A 23,794-nucleotide genomic window follows, 5' to 3' on the forward strand; every position below is an offset into this window, starting at 1 on the left:
CCTTATGCTGGAATACCAGATGTTCCTGGACCATGTCTCACTAGCAGAATGTTTTCTGGTTCTTAGTTTAAGCTTTTGCAGCACTTCTTCCTTGCACCTGCTGAATAAGTGCCAAGGATTCTTGCTGCATGTCTCCTGGCAATGAGATAGAGTATTACAGCTTGGAGCCAAAGGGTGCAGAAGAGGGCATGGAGCAGTAATGCAGTTGTAACTGGTAGAGTTGATCTTGCCACATGTCTGGGGTTCATCAGAGACTGCTCTGTCTAGCAGAGCAGGTGAGGTGTTTGGGGTAGCAGAGCTAATTGCTCAGTGAAACATCAAAGCTTTTCAAAGACAGCAGCTCATGCTTGCTCTGTCCAGTATTATTTGATAGTGAATCCTTGTGATGAATGCAGGTTTTCTGGCCTGGGTTAGCATTCTTGTCAGATTAGGCACTACAATAAACTTGATCATGCTAAGGTTGTTCTATTTTCTACTTAGCTTTTGGCTCAAATGCCAAGAACAATGTAAATTAAGAAATGCACTCTGAGCTTGTAATTACCATAATGTCTCCTTCAGCTCCTGATAACCGGCACAGAGCAGTTCAACCAAAAGCCAAAGAAAGGGATACAGTTTCTGCAGGAGAAGAACCTTCTTGCCACCCCCATCGACAACAATGAGGTGGCCAGGTGGCTACGGGAAAATCCTCGTCTGGACAAAAAGATGATTGGGGAATTTGTGAGTGACCGTAAGAACATAGACTTGCTGGAAAGCTTTGTTGGGTGAGTAGCTTTCTGTATCCCTTTAATCAGAAAGGGGTGAAAGTCAAGAGTTCAGTGATAAAAAAGCACTAGAACATAGTGGAGACATAGGATTTTTATTGCTTAGTTCTCTGTGTACCATCACGCCTTAATCCTATGCATCTCTTGCATATGGTAATACCTTAGATATATATAGCATGATACTCGAGCTTCTTTCAGTAGGGCCAGTCTCTATGAAGACTGGAGATATGATTACATACATAATCACCTGTAGGATTGTTGACTCTCTTTTATTGTTTTTTGCCTGTTCATGGTATATTCTGTTCTATGATTCTGTGATATTTCTTCTCTCCTTACACTCCCCTCTTTACTGCCTGTTCTTTGTGAAATCTGGTATTCTGATGCTGAAACTAACAGTGTTGTAGTCAGCAAATTTACTGCATTTCATTGCATTGCATTTCATTCTTCTTGCAGGACTTTCAGCTTCCAAGGTTTAAGGCTGGATGAAGCTTTACGACTTTATCTAGAGGCCTTCAGACTACCAGGAGAGGCGCCTGTAATCCAGAGACTGTTAGAAGCCTTCACAGAACATTGGAGGGTGTGTACTTGGTGGGCAGAAAGCTCAAAACTGCATTCTTTCTTGTGCATCTGCTTGCCATAATGGACATGTCAGATTAAACTGCCTATATAAGCTTACTGTCCCCTGCAGGCAGCAGCTGTTGTTTGTTTTGTAGGAGATGGCAGTGGCACATAAACTTTCAGCTTTTTGGAAGCTTTTTTCCCAACTTTGGAAGAGCCTAAGGGTTTTGTTTGTCCCAGAGATGATTCAGTACTGTGGGTAGGAAAATGTCTGTCTTGAGGCACTGATGCCACTGTTTCTATAGGACTAATTTGTGCATGCGTTTGCCTTTCAGAAATCAAATGGGTCCCCATTTGCTAATAGTGATGCCTGCTTTGCCCTGGCCTATGCAGTTATTATGCTGAACACTGACCAGCACAACCATAATGTCCGCAAGCAGAACGTCCCAATGACTCTGGAGGTGGGTGTTACCAGTATTAGGCACCTGTCTTCTCTGGTTTTGATAGCAAGGTAGTATCTGTTTTTATCTCAGTGGTATTCTCCTTTTTTTCCCTGGCATTCATCACTCATACACAATAAGCTGGTATGTAGCACTGAATTTGAGTGCAGTTTGAGAGAGGAACTGTGGGCAAGGCGCAGTCTGAGGAAATACAAGCTTAGCAGACAACTTGCCAAGTTTATCAAGAAAGAAGCTTGTGTGTGTGTGAGCAAACTGTACCTTAAAACACAGTAAGAATGAGAAGATTGTTGTACTGCTGTGGGCTTCTAGAGGGTTCAGGTCCTGTGAGTGTCAGTGCAGTGGTACAGACCTGTCATTCTGACGTCTAGAATGTGTTATGTTGTGTCTCTGTTCTTTCCTTGTGAACAGAGACAGGGGTTGCTCCACACTACTGCCACTAAGAATAACATTTAGCCTTTGAACTTGGAGACTGCATGTTGAAGAACATAGGAAAATCTCCTTCTGGTCCCGTGAAAAACAAGTGGAGTACTGATCTTAGCCAACCAGTTAAAGCAGGAGATATTAGGAATTAACATCGGTGTAAATTTTTTCAGGAGTTTCGGAAGAACCTGAAAGGTGTAAATGGAGGCAAAGACTTTGAACAGGACATATTGGAAGACATGTACCATGCCATCAAGTAAGAATCAACCTGTGATCTCCTTGTATGTAAAAAGCAAACTGGAGTTGTTTGGTCTGTGAGACCTCTGGAGAGTATGGAAGGAGACTCACTGGTCATGTGTCTGTTTGCCTCAGACCAACTTCCAGCTCCATGTGGGGCTGTGTTAACAAGTCTGTCACAGTGATTGCACTGGATTTGTATCTTTGGATTCTTGCCATGGTATTTTAATCCACAGAGCTTAAGCTAGTTAAAAACTTTACTTCTGTCAACATGCAAAAGAATGGCTGAGCAAGACCAGCACATGTGAAATGCTGTATCCAAGAAGGGTCTGTTCTCCAGACCAAGCCTTTAGACTTCTTTACAACCTTTTATGTAGTGCTAGAGAGAGTGTCTCACACCCAGGAGAGCACTGGTGCCCTAACATAACGTCTCAGTTTCACATGTTCTGCTTTTGAGCTTTTCATGGGAGGCTGCTCTCTGCACCTATCTCTTCTGCCATCCCCTGAAGCTCTTGGCACACTGACGTGTATTTGAGGAGACTTCCTGGTGGCCGAGGCCCTTTTGTGCACAAACTAGCTCTGGGTGGGGAGTTTAATAATAATTCAGAAATCTGGCTTATCAGTAAATCCAAGCCCAGCCAATTTGAAGCTGACAGGATAACATCTCTGAGGAGACAGGATGTGACTCTCAGCTTTTTTCCAGTCTGCAGTGGCAGGCAGTGGCTAGGGCTGGAAGCAGGACAGCGTGATGAGGCTGACCCTCCTTTTTGAGCCTTCTGCAGGAAAGTGGGGATGCTGTCTGTGCTGAATGTCTAGTAATTCTTCAAGAGGTAGCTCTAGCTTTCAAGTAGAGCTCTAGTTTTGATTGGCCTCTTTCCCTTGAGGGTGTTCTTAATGTTTTGAGTAGCACCTGAGAATATTCTCATATCTTTTCATTATCTAGTGCCTCTATTCCAATCTATTCCACTTTATCCTCTCTTCACCAGATACCTCAGCTTTTTCAGTATGTTCTATGGCTAAAACAGTTGGTATATCATTTCAGTACTGCTCCATCTCAGATAGATTGCCTCAGTGTCATCATCGACATTGAGAAGCTGTTTGTTTTCTCTTTATTATTTGGGGAGGGGGGGAAATCAGGCTGTAATCTGTGCAAGGTAGTGCATGATCTCTTCAGGATCTCAGCATTTCACTTTTGAGCACAATTTAATTTCCTGAGACTTTCTAACTAAACCACTCGCTTCTGTTGGTATTAATCAAATATGAGTTCTTAGAAAAAAATGTGCTATTGACCGCAAACATATTTTCCTATATAATCTCAGTAAGGATTGCTCTTGTCAAAATATGCAGGCACCTGAAACTGAGAAGAGCTTATTTCTTATGCATAAAGCAAGAGGGATTTATGGTTGTTGGTAGCACATGAAAATTACCTTTTTTTTTTTGTTGTTGTTGTTGCAGAAAGACCTCTACTTTTCAGATTGGCTGCAACCTACTATTCTTAATACATATGAGACTTTTGTTTGATTATGTGGTCGTTTGCAAAGGGTTCTCTCTTGTGCAATGTTACCCAAGTCTAGGAAGTATGTATTTAGGCTTGATATATATTAACCTGGGATTGAAAGTACTATTTGGCAGTAATCATACTTGTTTTATTATTGCATAGCTTTAATCCAGTTAGAGTAAGGAGCTGTGGTACCCTGGTTATGAATCACCTATCATACATTTCTTGTTTTATCTTTAAATTTGTACTACTTGGCTTTCTGACACTTGATTTTGGCATAATAGGAATCTTTGCATTATTCTTATACTGCAACATGCCTTCTGTTGACTGCAGTGGTATAACAATTTTTTTTATCTAATGCGGTGAGAGTTGGGATGGGGGGTGAAGCTGTGCCGTTGTGGGAGAGTGTAACCTCTGCCAGTGTGCTGTCCAGAATTTCCCATCATTTAACTACAGGATGTGTTGCACTTTGCACTTACAGTGTAAGGTAGCTGTTTCTTCAATACTATCCTTACATGGTTGCTGCTGGGTGCTGCTGAGAGCCACCAGACTTTATATCCAAGATAGCAGAGAGGGGCAGAGGAAGCAGGCAGGCCTAGGAAAATAGAATGTTTCAGGAGCTGGCAAAATCACTCCAGAGTAGGTATTGCCTAGCTTTGGGACCATGTAATGAAAGGCACTGTGTAAATGTTATGTTTGGCTCAGAATGAAAAATTCAACCTTTCTGCCTTCCTCCCTTGTAGAAATGATGAGATAGTGATGCCAGAAGAACAGACGGGCCTGGTAAAGGAAAACTATATCTGGAATGTCCTGCTACATCGTGGTGCCACTGATGAGGGAATATTTCTCCATGTGCCTCCTGGAAGCTATGACCATGATCTCTTCACCATGACGTGGGGGCCAACCATCGCAGCACTTTCTTACGTTTTTGACAAGAGCTTAGAAGAAACAATCATCCAGAAGGCTATCTCTGGTTTCAGGTAACTCTTGTAATCATAAAGACGCAGAAGAGTTAAAGTGTGGCCATTGTCTCCTGTTTACCTGCTAGAGGCATCACAGTGAATATCAACTGTTATTTTTCTTAGTAATTGAAGAGCATTTTATTGTGACCTATGGTCTTCTAGTTTTTGTTCTGTCATTTGTATTGATTCATCCCATCTTGGCCTTTCTCGGTTGCTGGTCACTGTTTGGCTTGACTGCTGTATTGTAATATATCAAAGTGCCTGAGGTATGTATTTTTAAACTCCAACCTGGTTACATTTAAAAGATCTGCTGACATAGCTCTGCTGCTTAGAAGTGAGGAGAAAAAGTCACTTTTGACTTGCACAGTGATGCTGGCAAAATCCCTGTATATGAACAAAACCTCTCGTGTATGAGGCCATAGCAAAATTTGTGATCTGTGGAGACTGTATTAGAACGATCTTAGCTCATGCTTAAATCCAGATCAAATGATGCCTTAAGCATAGTTTTAAAGCTCTGTTAATATACTGCTGTAACCATGATCTCTTGGAAACTAGACCTTCAACACTACTGCCAATCTCAGCAACTCTCTCTTACGTCAAGACAGGAGATCAGCTATTCTAGCTCAGGTCTAAGTGGTCTGTGTTTAGATTCGCTTCTTGAAAGTGACAAATATCAGGATCTATGAGTGAAGATTGAGATTATTTGAGGGATAACATTATGTATATATATAAATTATATATATAACTTCTATACATCAGTATTCATTATGAGTAAGTGGAGAGGAAGGTCTAAAATATCAACAGAGAGGCTCTCTGTTTTGCTGTCCTGTAGACAGGCTTGTCTGTGTTGACTTACTACATTATTTTCTGTCATCTTTCCCCAGAAAATGTGCAATGATTTCTGCTCACTATGGCCTTAGTGATGTGTTTGACAATCTCATAATCTCTCTCTGCAAGTTTACAGCCCTCAGCAGTGAGGTAAGTTTGCAAGGAGGGGAAAGAAGCATGGCTTTTAGTCTATCTGAGCTCTCTTCCTCTGTTAAGCAGTAAAATTTGCTTATTTTAGTTATCACAATATCTGTAGGTACCTGTCAGTCCCTGCCCAGAGTTTTCTGGAGGAGGCAGTGAAAAATGAAGCAGGACTTCCATAGCACACATATGCAAATTTGTCCTTCACAAGTGGCAGCTCATGCAGAGCAGAATGCTGTAATGTAGAAGTGTTCAGTCCAAGTGTTGCCTGTGATCAAGAACAGTGATCATCCACAATCCCAAGCAAGTTTATGCATTTCAGCCATTGAGTATTTAGTTACAAGGCTTATGTGGTGCCAAAAGGACTATTTTGTGAGGTGTTCTTCCAAAGTGTAGGGGCTGCGCATCCACCCAGCATAAAGGTATTAGAAAAACAAATACACTGAATCGTTGTTTGGTGTGTGGAATCTGGTAATAAGATGGGCTGTTAGCCCCACTTTCAGAAAGCCCTGAAGACCTATTCCATGGAATGTACTGTGGGAATAAATTCAAGGTGTAGTGGTTGGTGTAAGCTTTTTTTGCCCAAATCTGTTGGTGTGTTACGGCATTAGCCTGTTTTTACCCAAGGTATTTGATAGTGTGTGGCAGACTGTGCTTTTGTGCTAAAGAGAAGGCAACAGCAACATCTTTAGAGGGTCAGCACTTGCATAGAATCTCACAGCATTGCTCTGAGAACCAGTGCAAGACCCCCAGTGTACAGAATAGAACTGTCATACATAGAAAAAGGGGAAATAAAATCATTCAAGACTGAAAGCATGGGAGTAAAAAGGCTGAGATGGGTGTTTTTTTTTTTTTTTTTTTTTTTTTTTTTTTTTTTTTATTTTTAGCCCTTGAAGGGATAACAGAAAATGAACAGTCCTGCAAATTAATCCAGTTAATGGAATTAGGCTGCAGGGAGATGGAATTGCTTGGACTGTGTGTTTTGTGCATTCTGGCATTGGTAGGAGTGAAAAAGTACCAGGTTGACTATTAAAAGACAAAGAAATCCCAAGCAGTGCTGTTGCTTTAGATTCCCTCATCGTCCACTGCTCACAACAGTGAAGATGAAATGCTTGATCCTCTCCAGGCATATCAGACCTCGAGAGTACCAATAGATAAACAAGCGGAGGAATGTCCACCACGAAATAACTGTTTGACACAGATTTACACAGTAGAAGCAACTAGACTAAGCCCTCAGAGGCACCAGCTATTGCCAGCTGCATCGCATCTAGTTGTGAAAATGGAATCTGGAGCAGTCCGAGGTCTGTGTAAATTTAAGAAGGCATGTGTTTTGGTGATGACATAGAATCAGGGACTTCTGGATTTGAAGAAAGCTGTGAGTTCTTATCTTTGGCCAGATTCCAAGTACACCAATTACTTTCTGCTGTCCTAAATTCCTGAAAGGCTTGGAGACAGTAGTGGAATAGGGCAACTGAACAAATATTTGAGAGACAGTCTGGTGGAAGGAGAGAAGGAGGGGCTGTCTTCAGGGGCTGAGGAGGCAAAACAAAGAGCAACTGTTAGAAAGCAAGGGAAGAGCATCAAAGTGTCACTTTAGCTGCTTGTCACTTTCCAAGTCAGATCATCCTGGTGATCAGGCATCTTCTCCAAGCACTGCAATCAATATGCATGGCGACTTTGGTTGAAAGAAGAGGAATGGAAAGGAACATGGAGGGGGATCAAGAGATTTAAGAAGAGACTTCTTGATTAACAGCTAAGACTCATACTGACTCAGTGTATAAGTAGTAGCAAAACCCATATGTGTTTTAATTCTGTGGTTGTGGCTTGTTGCCACAGTGCAAAACCATGCATATTGGTGTTTGCACTCTGAGACTTCAGTGATTTCAATATTCATGTGGTTTCCCTTTTAGCAACAATGGAAAAAACAAATTGGTTGTTACATTTCTGCCAGACTTCCAGATTGGTGCTTCTGAGGGAGTTCACCTCTATATCAAAGACCCATTTTGACAATAGCTTTTCCGGCACTCTGCCTGAAGCAAGACCTAGTTTTTCTGAACTTCCAGTCTGAGATTGGAAGATCCATGTTTTCAGTCCATCCTGTCTCCTGTCTTCTCTCTCCTTTCTTGGTGAAGGAATAAATATGGGTTTTGTCCACAGAAGCAAGAGAATGGCAAAGCCCATCTCTTGTCAAAAGGAACATTGCAATGAGCTTAAGTAACTGCTGAAACATGGAGCCTGTCAGTGTCTGATACTAGCTCACGTGATTGCTGGGTTTTTTCTTCTTTTGGCAGCATATATTTGGTTTGTTTCAATGACTTAGCACACTTTTTTTTTAGTTTGAACAGCTGTGAGCGCATTGAACAGATTATGAGGAATTGTGATCCAGCAATTGCTGGCAGAGACTGTATGTCAGGGTTCCTCTCTCGTACTTTGAATCTTGCTGTTAAGTAGTTGTAGGAGTAGCTTTGCAAGTCAGTAATGCTTTCGGCCATGGTTCCCTTCTATAACAGCAGAGCATAGTAATTGCTGCTTCCACAGGAGCTTTTTTGAGGAAAGATTTGATCCTGGAATGAGATCCCGTGGCAGAATAAACTAGTGTTAGTGAGTTTTCAGCAAGCACTTCCAAAATGTTCTGTATTGTTGTCGTTCTTGGAGAGCCTATGTCTAGGTGGTTCAGCGATTCATCTTGTATCGGGTAAGCTGTTTTGTCCTTGGTTTTGTGCAAAGTGAATATGAGCCGAGGAGTTATCCAGGCATCGTACACAGAATTGTTGTCTTTTCCATACTCAGTTCTGAACAGTCTGCCCTAATTTGTGTTGAAAAGAAAACATCTCTTGCTGACTGATTGCCACCCCCTCTTCTTTCCTGCAGTCTATTGAGAACCTGCCCACTGTTTTTGGAAGTAATCCCAAGGCCCATATTGCAGCAAAGACTGTGTTTCACTTGGCCCATCGCCATGGTGACATTCTGCGGGAGGGCTGGAAAAACATCATGGAGGCCATGTTACAGCTTTTCCGAGCAGAGCTGCTGCCCAAGGCCATGGTGGAGGTAATAATAGGCAGCCTGTGGGTAATTGAAAAGTAGGGGAGTGGGAAGATGGCTTTTCATAGCACCAGTTCAAAGAGGAGGAGAGCTCTCTTGCAAAGGCCTGGCTTTGGTAAAGTCTGTACAGAGCTAGGAGGCCTGCAAAGGGTGTAGTGTTCAAAAAAGGCTCCAGCCTCCTTTATTAGGGTTTAATTTTTTTCTCATTTTCTTTCTGTTGTATTTAAGAAATTCCAGCATTCATTTTACTTGAACAGATTTTGAATATTGTACAGAAGGAGGACATGCTTACAGGCATGAACTGGCTGGCAGGAGTTAGAGCACAGTATTGGTATTGCTAGATGGGGGTGACACTTCACTGAAGGGGTGAGGGGGTAAAGAGGTGGGGTTGACTACCTTCATGTGGGTGGTTGTGCACAGTGTTTCATCACTAAGTGAAACATTACAGGCTTGAGAGGGAAGGCTTCAAAGAAGTAGACAATTGATCATATACATGTTCTGGTCCATCTTAAGGTCGAAGACTTTGTGGATCCTAACGGCAAAATCTATCTGCAACGTGAGGAGACACCATCTAACCGGTGAGTGGTGTAGATGGCCTAGGCAGTCCTTTTTGTACCAAAGCTGGAGAATATGATTTTTCAGTTTTCAGTGATGCTGGTGTCTTCTGATTTGCAGTGGTGAATCTACAGTGCTGAGTTTTGTTAGTTGGCTCACCCTCAGTGGGACAGAGCAATCTGGTATGAGAGGGCCATCTACAGAGACGCAGGAGGCAAAACGAGCAGCTGTGGAATGCATAAAGGTAACATACAGGCTGAAAAAGAGCCTGCTTTTATTTGTGGTGACAGTACTATGTGGCTAATAGGCCATAGAAACATAAATATACATGCTTCTAGGCAGTATTGCAGGTTCCAGAGGACTTGGGAATTGTAAGAAACTACAGAGAAGCATATCTCCATTGACAGCTTGCACACTGGTGTGCACAAATGTAGTAACAAATGAAAACAGGAACGATTCCCCACAGGAGACTGGGATCTGCAGCCCTACATTTGAAGACAAATTTAAAAATTCTCAAATGACTATTTTTTTCCAAGACAGTGTTAAGGCATATGGAGCCAGCAAAATCTGAACCTGGACTTTAAGTAGTGCGTGGACAGAGGAGTTATCTGTTAAAATCTGTCTAGCATAGATCAGGTCTGTTGGAGGTATTGATGTTAAAGGAGTGAACTGGCTGGCAGGAGTTTTCCTCTAGGTAATTGTGTTAAAGCCACTATCTGTATCTTTCCTCGGAACAAGCTGTGTTTCTGTTTGTATGCCTTCCCCATCCCCCAGATGCACAGTCCTCTCTTCTGTCTTTTGCAGCAATGTGATCCTGAGAAGTTGGTCACAGAAAGCAAATTCCTCCAACTTGAATCCCTCCAGGAGCTCATGAAGGTGAGAGAGATATTGGACTGGTGATGGAACAAGTATGCTATGCATGATAATGCATATATGCTGTGTACTCATCTAGCTCCTCTGTGCCTGAAGGAGGTCTTGGACCTATTTGGGATATGAAACCAGTCATTAGTTCAGCTGTTACACGTAACTTCTACGCTGGCAGCCACAATTGCTTTAGTAGGAGAGGAAGACATTAAATTGTGGAATGTATTCTAAAAGCCTTGAGGAAGTCATGTTAAGTGTTTGAAAATATGTGTAGCTCTGTGTAGGAGCTTAAGGTTATGCTTTTTCATCTTTTCTGATGTGCTGTGTCCTAATGAGAACATTTTAAAAGGCTGTTTTAGAGGCAAGAGCTGTACAGAAATATTTAACTGTGTGCCCCTAGGTAGTGTGGTACCTGGCTGCTGTGGGAAGTGTAATAAGGCTGGACTCACTAGCCTTTGGGCTAGAAGCTTATCTCCCTGGGGAAGGGTAGTTAGTTACCTGGTTTTAGTGGTGGCTTCTCAGGGTAGTGTGGAGTGTGAGACTGCTCCAGGGTGTGGAACTCCAGGCTGCTGTTCACCATTTCCAAAAGCAAATAGTGCAATGCAACCGTTGCAAGGATGCTGTGTGGGCTGGCAGTGTGTGTTGCCTAATTCTATGGCTCCTTAAAGTGCAAATGCCTTTCCCTTCAGGCTACTGTAATTGCAATTCACTGGCTTCATCAACAGGGTTCATGACACTGTTGAGACTTGTGCTAAAACAAAGGAAAGGTTTATTTATCAAGGCTTGCTGCAGAGGTTCTGAAGAATAGGTATTGAATTTAGAAGAATAGGTATTGAGTTTAAGTGGGTAAACTCCAAAGAACAAAACTTAAAACAGCTGAAGTGGAACTTGGTGATTGGATCACACAGACCACTGTGTTGCTGGCCCACATGAAGAAATGGTGACTTAGTTTTTGAGTGTCACCTCAGTTGTGGAGGAGCATTTTGCTCTTACCCCTATTATGTCAGAAATTCTCCCTTTATATGCACACTTGAGACGAATAGTTCCAGTACTTGCAGTTATTCCTAGGTATGTCTGCCTTTTCTGTGCCTCACATGTTCTTAGCAAGAAGCTGCTGGCTTTCACAATTCCTCTCCATCTGAGAGACTTCATCAGAGTTTAACATTTTTTAAGTTCATCTTGCATAATAAAAAATTATAATTTTCTATATATTTAGCTTGACCTCTATCCAATGCATTTTTGATTGACTGTGCATGACCTCACCAGATAGTGGAGTGCAGTTATGCCCAGACTCAAACCATTCTGTTGGTCCTCACTTCTTGGTCCCCCAATTTTGGGGGCTTATGATTCAGAAACATTTCCTGTTTTTTCTAGGCTCTAATCTCTGTGACTCCTGATGAGGAGACATATGATGAAGAAGATGCTGCATTCTGCTTGGAGATGCTTCTGAGGATTGTGCTAGAGAATAGGTATGACCTTGAAATTCGTGCAGATTCACTGTAAATGTCCCTGCTTTACTGCAGCTGCTGCCTGGGTCCAGGGAATGAGTTCCTTATGTGCTTGATTTGCCAGCTGAAGCAGCATGTGGCTGTAATTTCAGGGCTTAGCAATTCCACTCTACCATGTGCAAACAGAGGGGCTATTCGCCCATGAATTATTGCTTGATATCCTGAGATTTGGAGAATATAAACTAAACTCTGGAGGGAGAATTCTCCCACCTGATTGCTTTGCAAGTAAAGAAGTAAATAAGAAATTTGATGGCTTCGTTGTTTCTATGTGTCTGTTCTTATATCTCGCAGCTGGAGTTCTCTGTTGAAATGAAGAAATATTGGCTTGTCAGGAGCTCTGGGAGAGGTAGTTAGATCCTGCTTGTCTCATCTCCTTTCATCCTGCTCTTTCCCTCCTCCTTATTGTGGCTAGGGACCGTGTGACCTGTGTCTGGCAGACTGTCCGAGACCACCTCTATCATCTCTGTGTCCATGCAATGGAGTTCTGCTTCTTGGTGGAGAGGGCAGTGGTGGGGCTGCTGAGACTGGCCATTCGGCTCCTTCGCCGGGAAGAAATCAGCGCACAGGTAAGGGATTTTGGAAAGTCAGTTACTGGGGTTTTGTGGCTACACCTGGCAACACAGGAAACCAGTTGTTTTTGGTTGGACCCACATTTAACCTGTCTGTGCTGCAGATAACAACAAACAGCAGTTGTAAGTAGCTCTAATTAAATGGAGGGGGGCTTTGCTGGAGAATGGAGTGTAAATAATAGGGATTGTTATTCCTGTCTCCTTCTCTGGACAGGTTCTCCTCTCATTACGTATCCTGCTCATGATGAAGCCAAATGTGCTGTCCAGAGTTAGCCATGAGGTTGCCTACGGCCTCCATGAACTCCTGAAGACCAATGCTGCCAACATTCACTCTGGGGATGACTGGTACACGCTCTTCACCCTCCTGGAGTGTATTGGGTCTGGGGTGAAGCCGCCTGCAGCACTGCAGGTTACAGCAAGGGCAGATAATGACACAGGTAAGACAGGCCAGCTTTTGCTAGGAAATCTGATGCCTGCCTGCCAGATAAGCAGCTGCTTCCTCAAGCTTTTCAATTAGCAAAGGGGACTACAAGAAAACAAAGCTGATATTAAACTACATTAGCAAGATTAAAGACCAGCACCTGCTGTTCACTCCTACTCCATGGTCTGTCCTTGTCTCTACTCTGCCATCTCTTCCTACTCGGTGAGCAGCAGTCCAGGTGCTAGTCCCTGGGGGAGCAGTGGGAGGAAAACTGATCTCAGCTGTAGCAGCTGTAGAAGGTCTTTGCTCTACCCAGGAAGCATTTTCAGCTGGTTGTGGTCTGGTGCCTTGGGTAATACAGACTTAATCTCTCATCTGGGTGTGTAATGTAAATCCAGCTGTTGCTCCTGTCATACTTGCTTCTTTTTGTGGGACTGACTCTTTTCTGTCCCCATTTTAAGGATCTCATAAAGGGTGTTGTTCTTTAATATTCTGTTTTCAAATACATTTGTGTTCAGGGTGCCTAGACCAATGCACTGTTTCCCACTTGACTGTGTTAGAAAGACGGTCTTTTCAGCAAACTGTTCCTCTTTTGCTTTAGCCAGCTGGCAGTGTATTTGAGGCTGACAGCTTCAGACTTTTAAAGCAAACAGTAAGAAAAGACTTTTCCAGAAGCCTTTGTTTTCCTCTTTGCTTTTCTAGAACTTCCTTACTGGATCCTGATCCTCTGGGCTAGACAGACAGGAGGAAACTGATTTTGCAAAACTCCTCTGGCCTTTGCCTTCCGGGCTAATGCTGGGCTGTCCTCTCCCATAATTTTTTTTTTTCATCTTCTTTTCTCCTGTTTCTGTCCTTGCTGGTTGAGCAAACTGCTTGACTGTGACACTTTGCACATCAGAACATGAGTTCCCTCTGAAAACATTTGGTGCACTGTGTTCACAGCAAGTCTGTCTCTCTGTTGGTGAGTTTCTAGATAATGCTGAATGATGGAGAGGATGATTTTTTTCTTTTAAGTAACATTACACCAATAGCTTAAATTTGGCCCTTGCAAAGACTGCTGTGCTTGGGACATGAAATTTAAGGTTATCCTAAGGGTCAGGGAAGGTAGATCTGACAGTGTAGAACATGCTAATGTAGATTGCTGTTCATGAGAGAGACTTCACCCGTATTAGTTGGAACAGAGGGCCTACATGAGTCATGTGATTCTGTGTTGTGCTTTTTGAGTTGTCTCAGCTGAACCTAGCACCTCCAGTAGTCCTTGAATTATGTGGCATATCTGATTCTTCCTCCATGGTCAAAGCATTGGACTTTGTGCCCTTTTTAAAACCATGGTCAGGCTGACAAGTGACATAGCAGAGGATGGAAAGCCCCTTCCCTCTGAAGGGGAAGGCCAAACACACCTGCAGGGAGAAGGTGTCAAAGATCTGTTTCCTGCTGTCTTCTGTGCATGCTCCTGTCATAGTTCTCACAGGAGGAGAGGTCTGGTGCAGTGTCTTCCAGGGCCCACTGGTGTTTCCTAGCTGATGCTGATCTGACTAGTCTGGATTGCTTCTCCCTTATCCACAGCTACTCTTCCAGGTTCTTGATTTGGCATTCATCTAAAACCCATGCTTTTTGTCTTGAAGGTGCTCAGTCAGACAGCGAGGTCTCCTCCTCCTATCATCCTAGTGACATGAGCCTGGACCGTGGCTACACCTCTGATTCGGAGGTGTACACAGACCATGGGAAGCCAGGCAAGATGCATCGCTCAGGGACAGATGTGGATGTCATGAACAGCGGCTGGCTAGTGGTGAGTAGCCAATGGGCTTCTGGTGCTTGAAGAAGAGTGAGTACTCCTAGCATGGTTGTGGGCAGAGGGTGTGGTAGGGAGAGAAAGAATAAGATAGTAAAAAAAGAAAGCAAAGATGAGCTAACATTGTAAAGGGAGGATGGGGAGAAGATGCAGATGAAGAGGAGAAAGCTTGGAGGCAAATAAAGAAAAAAGGGAAATGGATCCTACAGAAATGTTACGTGCTGACTTCACAAGAAAGTCCCTTTAAGCGTGTGCACGAGGTGTTCTTCGTTATGCTACCCTCTCCTGCTACCCTTTTGCTGTGTCCCGCAGGTGGGGAAAGATGACATCGACACCTCCAGATCCACTGCTGGGCTCAGCAGGCTGGGGCCGTCTCCTCTTGTCAACCAGTACAGCCTGACTGTGGGGCTGGATTTGGGCCCACATGACACAAAGTCTCTCATGAAGTGCGTAGAGTCCCTGTCCTTCATTGTGCGAGATGCTGCCCACGTTACACCTGAGAACTTCGAGCTCTGTGTCAAAACCATCCGCATCTTTGTGGAGGCAAGCTTGAATGGGGGTAAGATGACCTTTGGTTTAACAATCAGGATTGGACTTGGGCTAGCCAGGAAGCAAGAAGTGTGACGTGTATACTGTCAGGGAATGAGTCTCCAATGCCCAGGAAATGGTTTGCTGTGAGAAGAGTGTCCTGGCTCCTGCTGGCAGCAGGGACCTTATTCTTATCACTCTCCCTGGGATAGAGGGCAAGGTCTGGAGCTGATGTGGAGGTAGCAGTATCAGCTGTTGCTGAAGGCTGTTCCTGAGGGGTGCTGGGTACATCTTCACGTGGGTAGTTGGCATTTCGTGGGACAGGGCCCTCTGCCGGGGATATCAAAAGGTGGCTGCCGTGTGTGTTGAAAGGCAGAAAATTTCATGGTGGAGTGTGTGTATATGGTATGTTGCTGCCTTTCACTTTCTAGGCTACAAGTCCCAGGAAAAGAGGGGGAAGAGCCACAGGTATGACAGTAAATCCAGTCGGTTAAAAAAAAAGCCAAAGGAGAGCTCCACACGGCGATCCCGGGTCTTGAGCCAGCACCAGGCACACACACATAGTGATGAGGACGAGGATGAGAGCATCCCTGCCAGCTACCACACTGTGTCTTTACAGGTTAGTCAGGACGTAAGTATAGCAAGAATTTCATCCTCTCCTTTCCCATACTTGGGGCCTTGCTAGGGAGTCACTGGGATTCTTCATGTGGCAAGGGAGGGCTGCATCCTAGGTTAGTGAGCACTAGATGCCAGAGAGTGGCTCTTTTGGCAGTGTGTGGTTCTGCAGTGAAAGAGGAACACTGCAATTTGGACAGACAAAAGCAGAATAGCAGTGGAAAGAGAATTCCTCTGAAAAGCAAGGAGGATGGCTTCTGGAGCTGTGAGTCACTATAGTAGGTAAGATGGATGTGGATCTAGGGCATTTGGAGCCATGAGGTTCATGTAGGATTAGTGAGGAGTCTGATGAGGCATCTGAGCTTGTGGAAAGGGGAAAGCCCTGTGGGCTGAGGCACTGGGATTTCAAGTACAGAGGACTGGGATAGGGAGTAATTTCTCTCTAGGCGGTACTTCAAAGATGTGAAGGCACAAGCCTGTTGACTGCCAGGCTGTTGGGCCTCAGTTCAGTAGTAAAGTGACTAGACTGCTGTCTTTTGCCCATGTGGAGCTGTTCTGAGGGAGCTTTGCTTGTGCTTCATGGGTGTTTTTTGTTAAAAAGAAAAAAGTTGCAGAGAGTTGTCCCGGGACAGCATAGCTGAATCACTGGGTTTTCCCCTCTGCCTGAGAGTCAATGCTCTGTGCTAGGAAAGGCTCCATTCTTTCTCCTGGCAGGACTGGGATGCTGTTCCTCGGAAATGGGATTGACATGGCTACTGAACTGATACAGGTCTTGCTGAAGATGCTTGGCACTTGGCCACTTAGAGAGGGCACAGACAGCCCAGCCTGACACCATCTCCATGGCTATACATGGTTATGTACATACAGGAAGCAGGCTTGAGTAGCTGTGAGCGGTTTCACATTGGTTTGGAGATGAGCAGAGACCAGGATTGCTTCAAAAATTTAAGTTCTATGTGTTGCTTAATGTGATGCTTGACTTGCAGCTCCTGGACCTCATGCACACCTTGCACACACGAGCCGCCACCATCTACAGCTCCTGGGCGGAGGAGCAACGCCATCTAGAGACAGGAGGGAAGAAAATCCAAGCAGATTCCCGAACACTCTGGTCCAACTGCTGGTGTCCTTTGCTACAGGGTAAAGCCATCCCCTTGTGATGAAAGTGAGCATAGGCACTTCCAGAATAATAGCAGCACTCGGGAAAGTTGAGTAGCCAAGAACTAAATGCAGAAAACGGGCAGAGGTGGGTTTAGGGTCTGCTGTAATTGAAAAAGAACTTGGATCAGATCTAGTATGGTACTTCTAGCATGAGTTAGCTGCTAGCTTGTTTCTGGAGCTGACAGTAGATTCCCAGTCTGTGGCCTGGAACAAATATAATGCTTTTTTTTTTTTTTTTAACTCCCCCAGAATGTTTGATCTTCATTAGACTTTTCACCCTAGACTGGGGATGTAGGGATGTGACACTTTCCCTGTGGGCTTTGCCCTGAATCCCTCTCTTGCAGGTATTGCCTGGCTGTGCTGTGATGCCCGACGCCAGGTACGGATGCAGGCACTCACTTACTTGCAGCGAGCCCTCCTGGTACATGATCTGCAAGCCCTGGATGCCCTGGAATGGGAGTCCTGCTTCAACAAGGTAACCTCCTGGCTGGGCTGGGCATGTAGGCAGAACAGCATTGTCATGAAGAGCAAAGCTGGGTGCAGGAGTGGCAGAATGGTGTCCTACTTCAGGACCATCTTCCTGAGCAGCTTGTTCACCACAACAGATGAGGCATTCACTACTCTGATCCTGTGAAAAGTTCTCTGCTTAGGCTTCTGACAAGAGCCTCTTGGAATATTCAAATGAGTCTACTCATTTCCACTTCCCACTGCTTATCCCATGCTCTCTGTCTAGAAGCCAGCAGTCCCAAAAGCCAGCTTCTTCCTGTAAGGCTGTGCAAATCTCATCAGTCATTTTATCAGCTCTGAAACACCAGTGTGTCTGACCCAACAGGTGCTGTTCCCTCTGCTAACCAAGCTACTTGAGAACATCAGCCCAGCCGATGTTGGTGGGATGGAAGAAACTCGGATGAGAGCCTCAACGCTGCTCTCCAAGGTGAGTGTGCTTCTGCTGCCTGAAAGCTCAGAGGAAACCATGTGCTTCAAGACAACCAGAGCTGCTCTATTAGCTTTTCAGCATCTCTGATCTGGATGGGTGCCAGTTTGCTAGTTTGACTGTCTTCAGTGCTGGGCTTCACCACCTTCTGCTGTTGGGACATGACTTTTTTTCCAGAACTGTCTCCATGATCCTGGTCTTTGGAAGAGTTGTCAGGAAGGGGTTTGTGACTTTAGGAAGTATTTCACTCAACATTAGTTGAAGACAGGCTACTCTAGTGGTGAAATAATGTATATCACAAGCTGATAGTACTGACCTAAGGCAGAGAGTCTGGAAGAGCTGGAAGACATGGTGATGCAGACTGCAGTGGCCTCATGCAAAGGAGACAACATCCATTCTTTTACACATGCAGTTCGGAAGAGTGGAGTCCTCTGACATCCTCATGCCGGCCCTGTGTGTGCTCCTGGCCTGCCACAAGGAGGGGGAATTCCAGATTTGCAGGACTGGCTTGTTGAGCTGTGAGCAGCAGCCCTGAAACTACTTGTTGGCGGTAGTTACATGGTTGTTCTTTTTTCTAGGTGTTCCTACAACATCTCTCCCCACTGCTCTCATTGACCACCTTTGCTGCCCTGTGGCTGACAATCCTGGACTTTATGGACAAATACATGCATGCTGGCTCCAGTGATTTACTGGTAAGACGCTGAAAGTGATGCTACAGTGCTTTGAACAACCATTCGTCGGTTTCTAAACTTGAAGGTGTTTTGGTTGGTTTGGGATTTTTTTAATCTTTTAATCCTTCCAAAAACATTTTGTTCCATGGTTTCTCCCCTTGGCCTCTGTTTCCAAGGCAGTCCATCAGCTGTTCTGAGCTTTTTGTTGCTGTATGTCCATTCTCTGTGACTTGAGGAGTGTCTCTGATTACAGCTGGAGGCCATCCCAGAGTCTCTGAAGAATATGCTGCTTGTAATGGATACGGCTGGGATATTCCACAGTGCTGACTCACGGACAGGATACTCAGATCTCTGGGAGATCACCTGGGAAAGGATTGACTGTTTCTTACCTAGGCTGCGGGATGAGCTTTTCAAACAGACAGTCATCCAAGGTACGAAGGGCTGAGAAACCTTAAGAAAACATGTCTTGGACTCAGTGCTTGCACCTTGTTCAGTACGCAGCTGCCAGGGTGCCTGGGTGCTGATGAAATGATATTTGCAGGAGGCTGTGGGAGCTTGGCACAAGGAGGGCAAACTGAGGGTGGGCAAAAAGAGTGAGTAAACTTGTGTGTGGACTCACTGCTTGTTTTGTTTTCCTAGATCCTGTTCCTAGTATAGCAATGGAGCAGCAGCATCAGAAGTCACTAGTGTCTGCCCTGCCCCCTTCTCCTACAGGGGATGTGAGACCAGCCACCCACTTGGCTCCTTTGGAGAAGCCCTGTGAACCAGGTACCAGTGGTGAGTCCCCTTTTCTTCTTTCTGGAATCATCTTCCCAGCATGGTGGCATAGATCTGCTTTTACGTGGTTTAGCGTAATCTGCAGTGACCAGGCCTCTGGTGTTGTGGAATTGTTGTGCTTCCAAATGGATAGGTTGTGGCCTTCTTGCTGAGGTTATTGGGGTGGGCAGAAGTTGGGGCAGAATGCCTGTGATCAGCACCTGCTCCTCAGGGCCTTGTATGAAGGTATGTGGAAGGGGCAAGTCTGAAAAGGACCCTGAGTTGATCTTAAGCCCTGCTTAGCTTTGAGCTGAAAGGTGACTTTGTCAGGGCCTGTGTAAGGATGTATTTTATGTCTTAATTTTTCCAGAGTCTGAAAGAACCACTGCACCTGCTTCATCCACCATCAGCAGCTCTGCTTCTCCTCCTTTCCCAGCATCAGCTCCAGCAAAGACAAGCCCCGTTACAGACATACCTCCTACGACAGCACAGCCGCCACTGATCCTGCAGCCTCTTGCCTCTCCCCTGCAGGTTGGGGTGCCACCTATGACTCTTCCAATCATTCTCAACCCAGCCCTAATTGAAGCCACCTCTCCTGTTCCCCTCTTAACTACTCCACGGCCTGCTGATCCCATGACAACCTCTGAAGTCAATTAGTTTGAGGATGTCTGAGAACTGTCTGCTGAGGAAGCTCTGTGGGTGGAGGATGCTGGCCAAATGTTCTCTGGTAGCGGGCATGTTTGTTTTAGAAGATGATGCTAACCTGAGCAGAAGGGCTGCTGCCACAAATCCCCCTGGAGCACATCATATTCTGCTCCCTTCCTGTGGCAACCACCTAGAAATCTGCCTAGAAATCCTTGTCTTGGAGGGGTGCCCAGTTCCACTGATCAGTCTTCTTCCTGTCTTCACAATCTCAGGGGCCAGGCAACACCCACCCTCAGCAGCCTGGGACCAAGCTGCCACCAGTTCATCTGGTGAAGAGGGAAAACTCTTTGATGTCACACCAGAGAGCGGCTGCAGTACAGGACTGCCTCTCAGATTATTCAGTCCAGTCCCTGGACAATTCTCTAGCCACTCCCTAGCTTTCCTGCCCATGCTTCTGGTCGCACTGCTTTGTTTGGGCTCTGCGCATGCCTGGGTTCAGCAGGTTGAGAATTTTGTGTAGAAATGTGGATTGCTTACAGTGCAGCTCCCAGCTTGCTACATAGGGCTTCTTGTCTGCTGTAGCCACATGCTTTCCTTCTGCAACATGGATAACAGCAATCCCCATGCCAGATAGGGAGTAGGTAGCTGGGGAGCCTGGTAGGGGCAGCACTGCTCTCCTCTCTGCTGTAAATGTAATCAGTTTTTCTGGCTGGAGAGAGTGAATTCAGAAGGCTCTGGCTAGTTGAGCAGATGAGAAGGAAATGCAGAGTCCCGTGAGCTGAGAGCAGAGCACTGTGGCCATCTCTCAAACAGTGCCTGAGAAGCCACCCCCCTGGGGTGCACAGCAGTGCTGAGTTGTCCACCACTCGGTGCTGCATAGGCCTCTTGGTGTCCAGCCCCATTCCTTAGGAGAATTTCCTCTTCAGGTAGAGAAGATGTGTTGATCTGTGGCACCTGCTGACAGATGCCCAGCAAGTCTGCAGTGCTTTCTCTTGGAAGCTGTGCAGAGATTGCACCCTTTTGCATCTTCTAGTTGTCGGGAGCTCACCACTTTCTCCACCTAGAACGCCCCTGCAGCTGAGGCTCTGGTAGTCATTCTAGTGCTTCTGCCCTGCAGCAAGGATGTCCCGCTCCTCCACTCCTGGTGCCCAGAGCAGAGCTGGTGCCTGGCAAGTGCTGTGTCTCCATTCTTCCTCCTCTCTCCATTAGCTGGCTAAATTCTCAATAATAACAATCTTGGAAATCCCGCTGGTGACTGGGAGGGCCATGGGCGGGACCCCAACCCCGTGTATACTGTACTGAGAGGAACCTGTGGTTGGGGTGGGAGTACAACCAGTGTATATACAGAGTAAATGGCTACAAATCCAACGGACTTTTTACAGTGTAATAAATACATCCTGTAAATGAATGCTCCAGTGTTGCACTACTGTTCTGTCATGATTCTGCAGCTCAGAGCTGTGGGAGGAGTGGAGTTTAGTTGTCAAGGTGTCATGCCCAGCTGCCGGTCCCCCAATTCCATGTACCAGGATCCCAATTCCATGTACCAGGATCCTCCAAGAGAGTGCTCTGTCTGCGGGGAGCACGGAGAGAGCTGCCCTAACAAATGGTCAGCACATGGGGGAGCTGCAGTGGAGGTTGGCCATCGAGGGGCTAAGCAGAAACGGTTCCCATCACAGACAAAGCAGAACTGCAACAGCTAGATTGCTCTTGCTTCTGGTAATAGTTCAGTGTCGGCTGTAAAATTTCTGGTGTTATGTTGGGGTGTGCTCACACACTGCCAGCAGTGAAGCCAGAGACTAGGGCTGAGGAGCAGGTGCCCAGTGGCATCTCAGCACGCAGCCAGAACCCAGACCTCAGTGACAACCTGGCTTGGGAGAAAGAAGCATTTTCTGTCTGATGAGAAAGAAATCCTCGTTTCCACTGACAGGATTTGGACTTGGAGAGGGCATGAGAGATCCTCGGTTCTTCCAGGGCTAATGCTTGCCATGAATATCGACAACCACATATACTTCCCTCCTAATGTTTTCTACTTTGTCTTGGGGCAAGATCCACATAGTGCCCCTGGAGCTGTGTGAGGCACCAATGCCTTCCCTATCACAAGGATTCCAGGAGCCTCCTACGAGCTTGATAAAGGGTTCAAAAACTTGGAGTTCGTTTGAATTGCTTGAGCAAAGGTCTAAATATTGTGTAATGGAAGAGTAATGCACATACTAGGAAAGCCTCATTAATAAATCCCGGTTCCCTTAGTCCATTTCCACCATTCCTGTAATGTTTTCACTTCTCTTCTTCACCCTCCACTGCTTCCAGATTGCGTCCTTCCAGCCCTTACATGTCTTAATTCCAGTATTTGAATCACTGTGCTGCCCATGGCCCTTCTGTATCCAGCCCACCTCTCTGCCTTGTATTTCTGAGCCTTCACTCCTATTTACAGCTCTGTTTTTCTGAGCTGCCTCCAAAATACTCACTGAAACCTTTAGATGATTAACTCTTTGTAAACCATTGTTTAATTGGCAAGTGCCTTGATGTCAGCACTACTGCCCTCTGATCCCTGGATGATCCTTCAGCTTCTTGAAGTGAAGTTTTTCCTGCTGCCTTCAGATAGTTGTTTGAGGGATGCTGTGTTTTAAACTGTGTTTGCAAACCCAGTTTCTACTGAGAGCATTGCCTCTTAATTCAGACAATTGCAGTGCAAAGCAAAAGCCACCCGAGGAAACTGCAGGAAGCGGGACTGGAATGGAAAGAATGTTGACTGAAAAGACAGAATTGCACTTTAAACAGTTTTCACTAGACTGTAAATAGAAATGGACTGGAAAACCAAAAAATATCTTTGAACATTGTTTGGATTTTGCAATAATGAGGTTTCATGTGTTACCAAGAAAAAATAGCAGGGCAAGTGTTTGAACGGGAGGGAGATACGAATCAGCTGACAGGTACCATGTGCCATGATACATATTTTTATCAGTAAGACTCTTGAACTATGTAACTTAAATTACGTAAAAGACAGTCATACTGCCAGCGCTGTTGGGGAGGGGCAGTATTCTCAACACTGGCCTTCAGGTTTGTCCCAGAATATACTTTTTCTAGGTTTGGACTTCTGTCCCATTTTTATGGGTCTGACTCACTGTTTTCCAGAGGAGGTTGGACAGACATCACTGTACTTTGGATTTTACGTACCTCTTCTGTTCCTATTTACATCAATAACTCTTCCACCGCTGAAACAGAATAGAAATAAGTATTGGCATTTAGCATGTGTTAGTAGGATGTGCTACTGTGGAGCTGGTGTTTTCCTCATTGGTGTGAAGCTTCCTAGTGGGAGAAAACCCTATGGAAAGATAAGCCCTAGCTTTAAAGTAAATTTGGCATTGAAACTTGTGAAACAAAGCTGCTTTTAGATTCAATTATTAAATTGAATCTGAGCATACTCAGAAGACCTGATCTGTAAGGAAGATCCCTGTGAAGCATGTTTTCGGCAGTTACCCTCACTCCTACAACTGCCAGCTGTTGCCCTCCTCTGTTACAAGGCCTGAAGGATCCCCACAGCTCGGTGCCCTGCTCCTTCACCCCGCCCTGCGCGGGAGGCAGCCGCCGGGGTTTGTTCTCCTCGCCCCTGGCCCAGGCACGACCTGGGCCCTGCTAAGGTTGCTGGAGGCGGCGGCAGGGGCACTGCTGGCCCCTGTGCAGCCCCGCAGCGCTCCCAACGCCGCCTGTCCCCGCGGCAGGGTGGCTGCCGGGAAAGGGAAGGCTCGCCTCCATGTCCGCCAGCAGGCAGAAGTGCAGGAGCAGCTCTGGGAGCACAGCTGGCTGGGAGCAAAGTTCTAGAGCGCAACTCCTGCAGCAAAAGGTTGGGGAACTGATGTGCTGGACAGCAAGGAG

General features: G+C 45.5%; 1 protein-coding gene across 9 annotated transcripts in view; it reads left to right on the forward strand.

Moving 5' to 3' along the window:
* GBF1 (golgi brefeldin A resistant guanine nucleotide exchange factor 1) overlaps positions 1-21,329 on the forward strand; it is a 107,936-nt gene extending 86,607 nt beyond the window's left edge. For 4 of the 9 annotated variants that reach the window (XM_030488631.1, XM_030488635.1, XM_030488634.1 and 1 more), the window contains 23 exons: positions 559-761; positions 1,215-1,338; positions 1,655-1,780; positions 2,374-2,456; positions 4,679-4,915; positions 5,782-5,875; positions 8,738-8,914; positions 9,422-9,486; positions 9,584-9,707; positions 10,268-10,339; positions 11,702-11,796; positions 12,248-12,401; positions 12,619-12,841; positions 14,451-14,614; positions 14,930-15,176; positions 15,577-15,776; positions 16,744-16,894; positions 17,260-17,390; positions 17,748-17,849; positions 18,428-18,541; positions 18,774-18,951; positions 19,160-19,297; positions 19,647-21,289. In XM_030488631.1, the coding sequence (XP_030344491.1) occupies positions 559-761; positions 1,215-1,338; positions 1,655-1,780; positions 2,374-2,456; positions 4,679-4,915; positions 5,782-5,875; positions 8,738-8,914; positions 9,422-9,486; positions 9,584-9,707; positions 10,268-10,339; positions 11,702-11,796; positions 12,248-12,401; positions 12,619-12,841; positions 14,451-14,614; positions 14,930-15,176; positions 15,577-15,776; positions 16,744-16,894; positions 17,260-17,390; positions 17,748-17,849; positions 18,428-18,541; positions 18,774-18,951; positions 19,160-19,297; positions 19,647-19,933 (3,489 nt within the window). In that variant the 3' untranslated portion in view covers positions 19,934-21,289. Of the gene's footprint in view, positions 1-558; positions 762-1,214; positions 1,339-1,654; positions 1,781-2,373; positions 2,457-4,678; positions 4,916-5,781; positions 5,876-8,737; positions 8,915-9,421; positions 9,487-9,583; positions 9,708-10,267; positions 10,340-11,701; positions 11,797-12,247; positions 12,402-12,618; positions 12,842-14,450; positions 14,615-14,929; positions 15,177-15,576; positions 15,777-16,743; positions 16,895-17,259; positions 17,391-17,747; positions 17,850-18,427; positions 18,542-18,773; positions 18,952-19,159; positions 19,298-19,646 lie in introns of all 9 variants that reach the window. The other 5 variants (XM_030488637.1, XM_030488636.1, XM_030488629.1 and 2 more) reach the window with 3 other exon arrangements.
* Positions 21,330-23,794: the final 2,465 nt, after the last annotated feature.

Source organism: Strigops habroptila, chromosome 5, assembly GCF_004027225.2.
Source record: "Strigops habroptila isolate Jane chromosome 5, bStrHab1.2.pri, whole genome shotgun sequence".
In the NCBI taxonomy this organism is placed as follows: Eukaryota; Metazoa; Chordata; class Aves; order Psittaciformes; family Psittacidae; genus Strigops; species Strigops habroptila.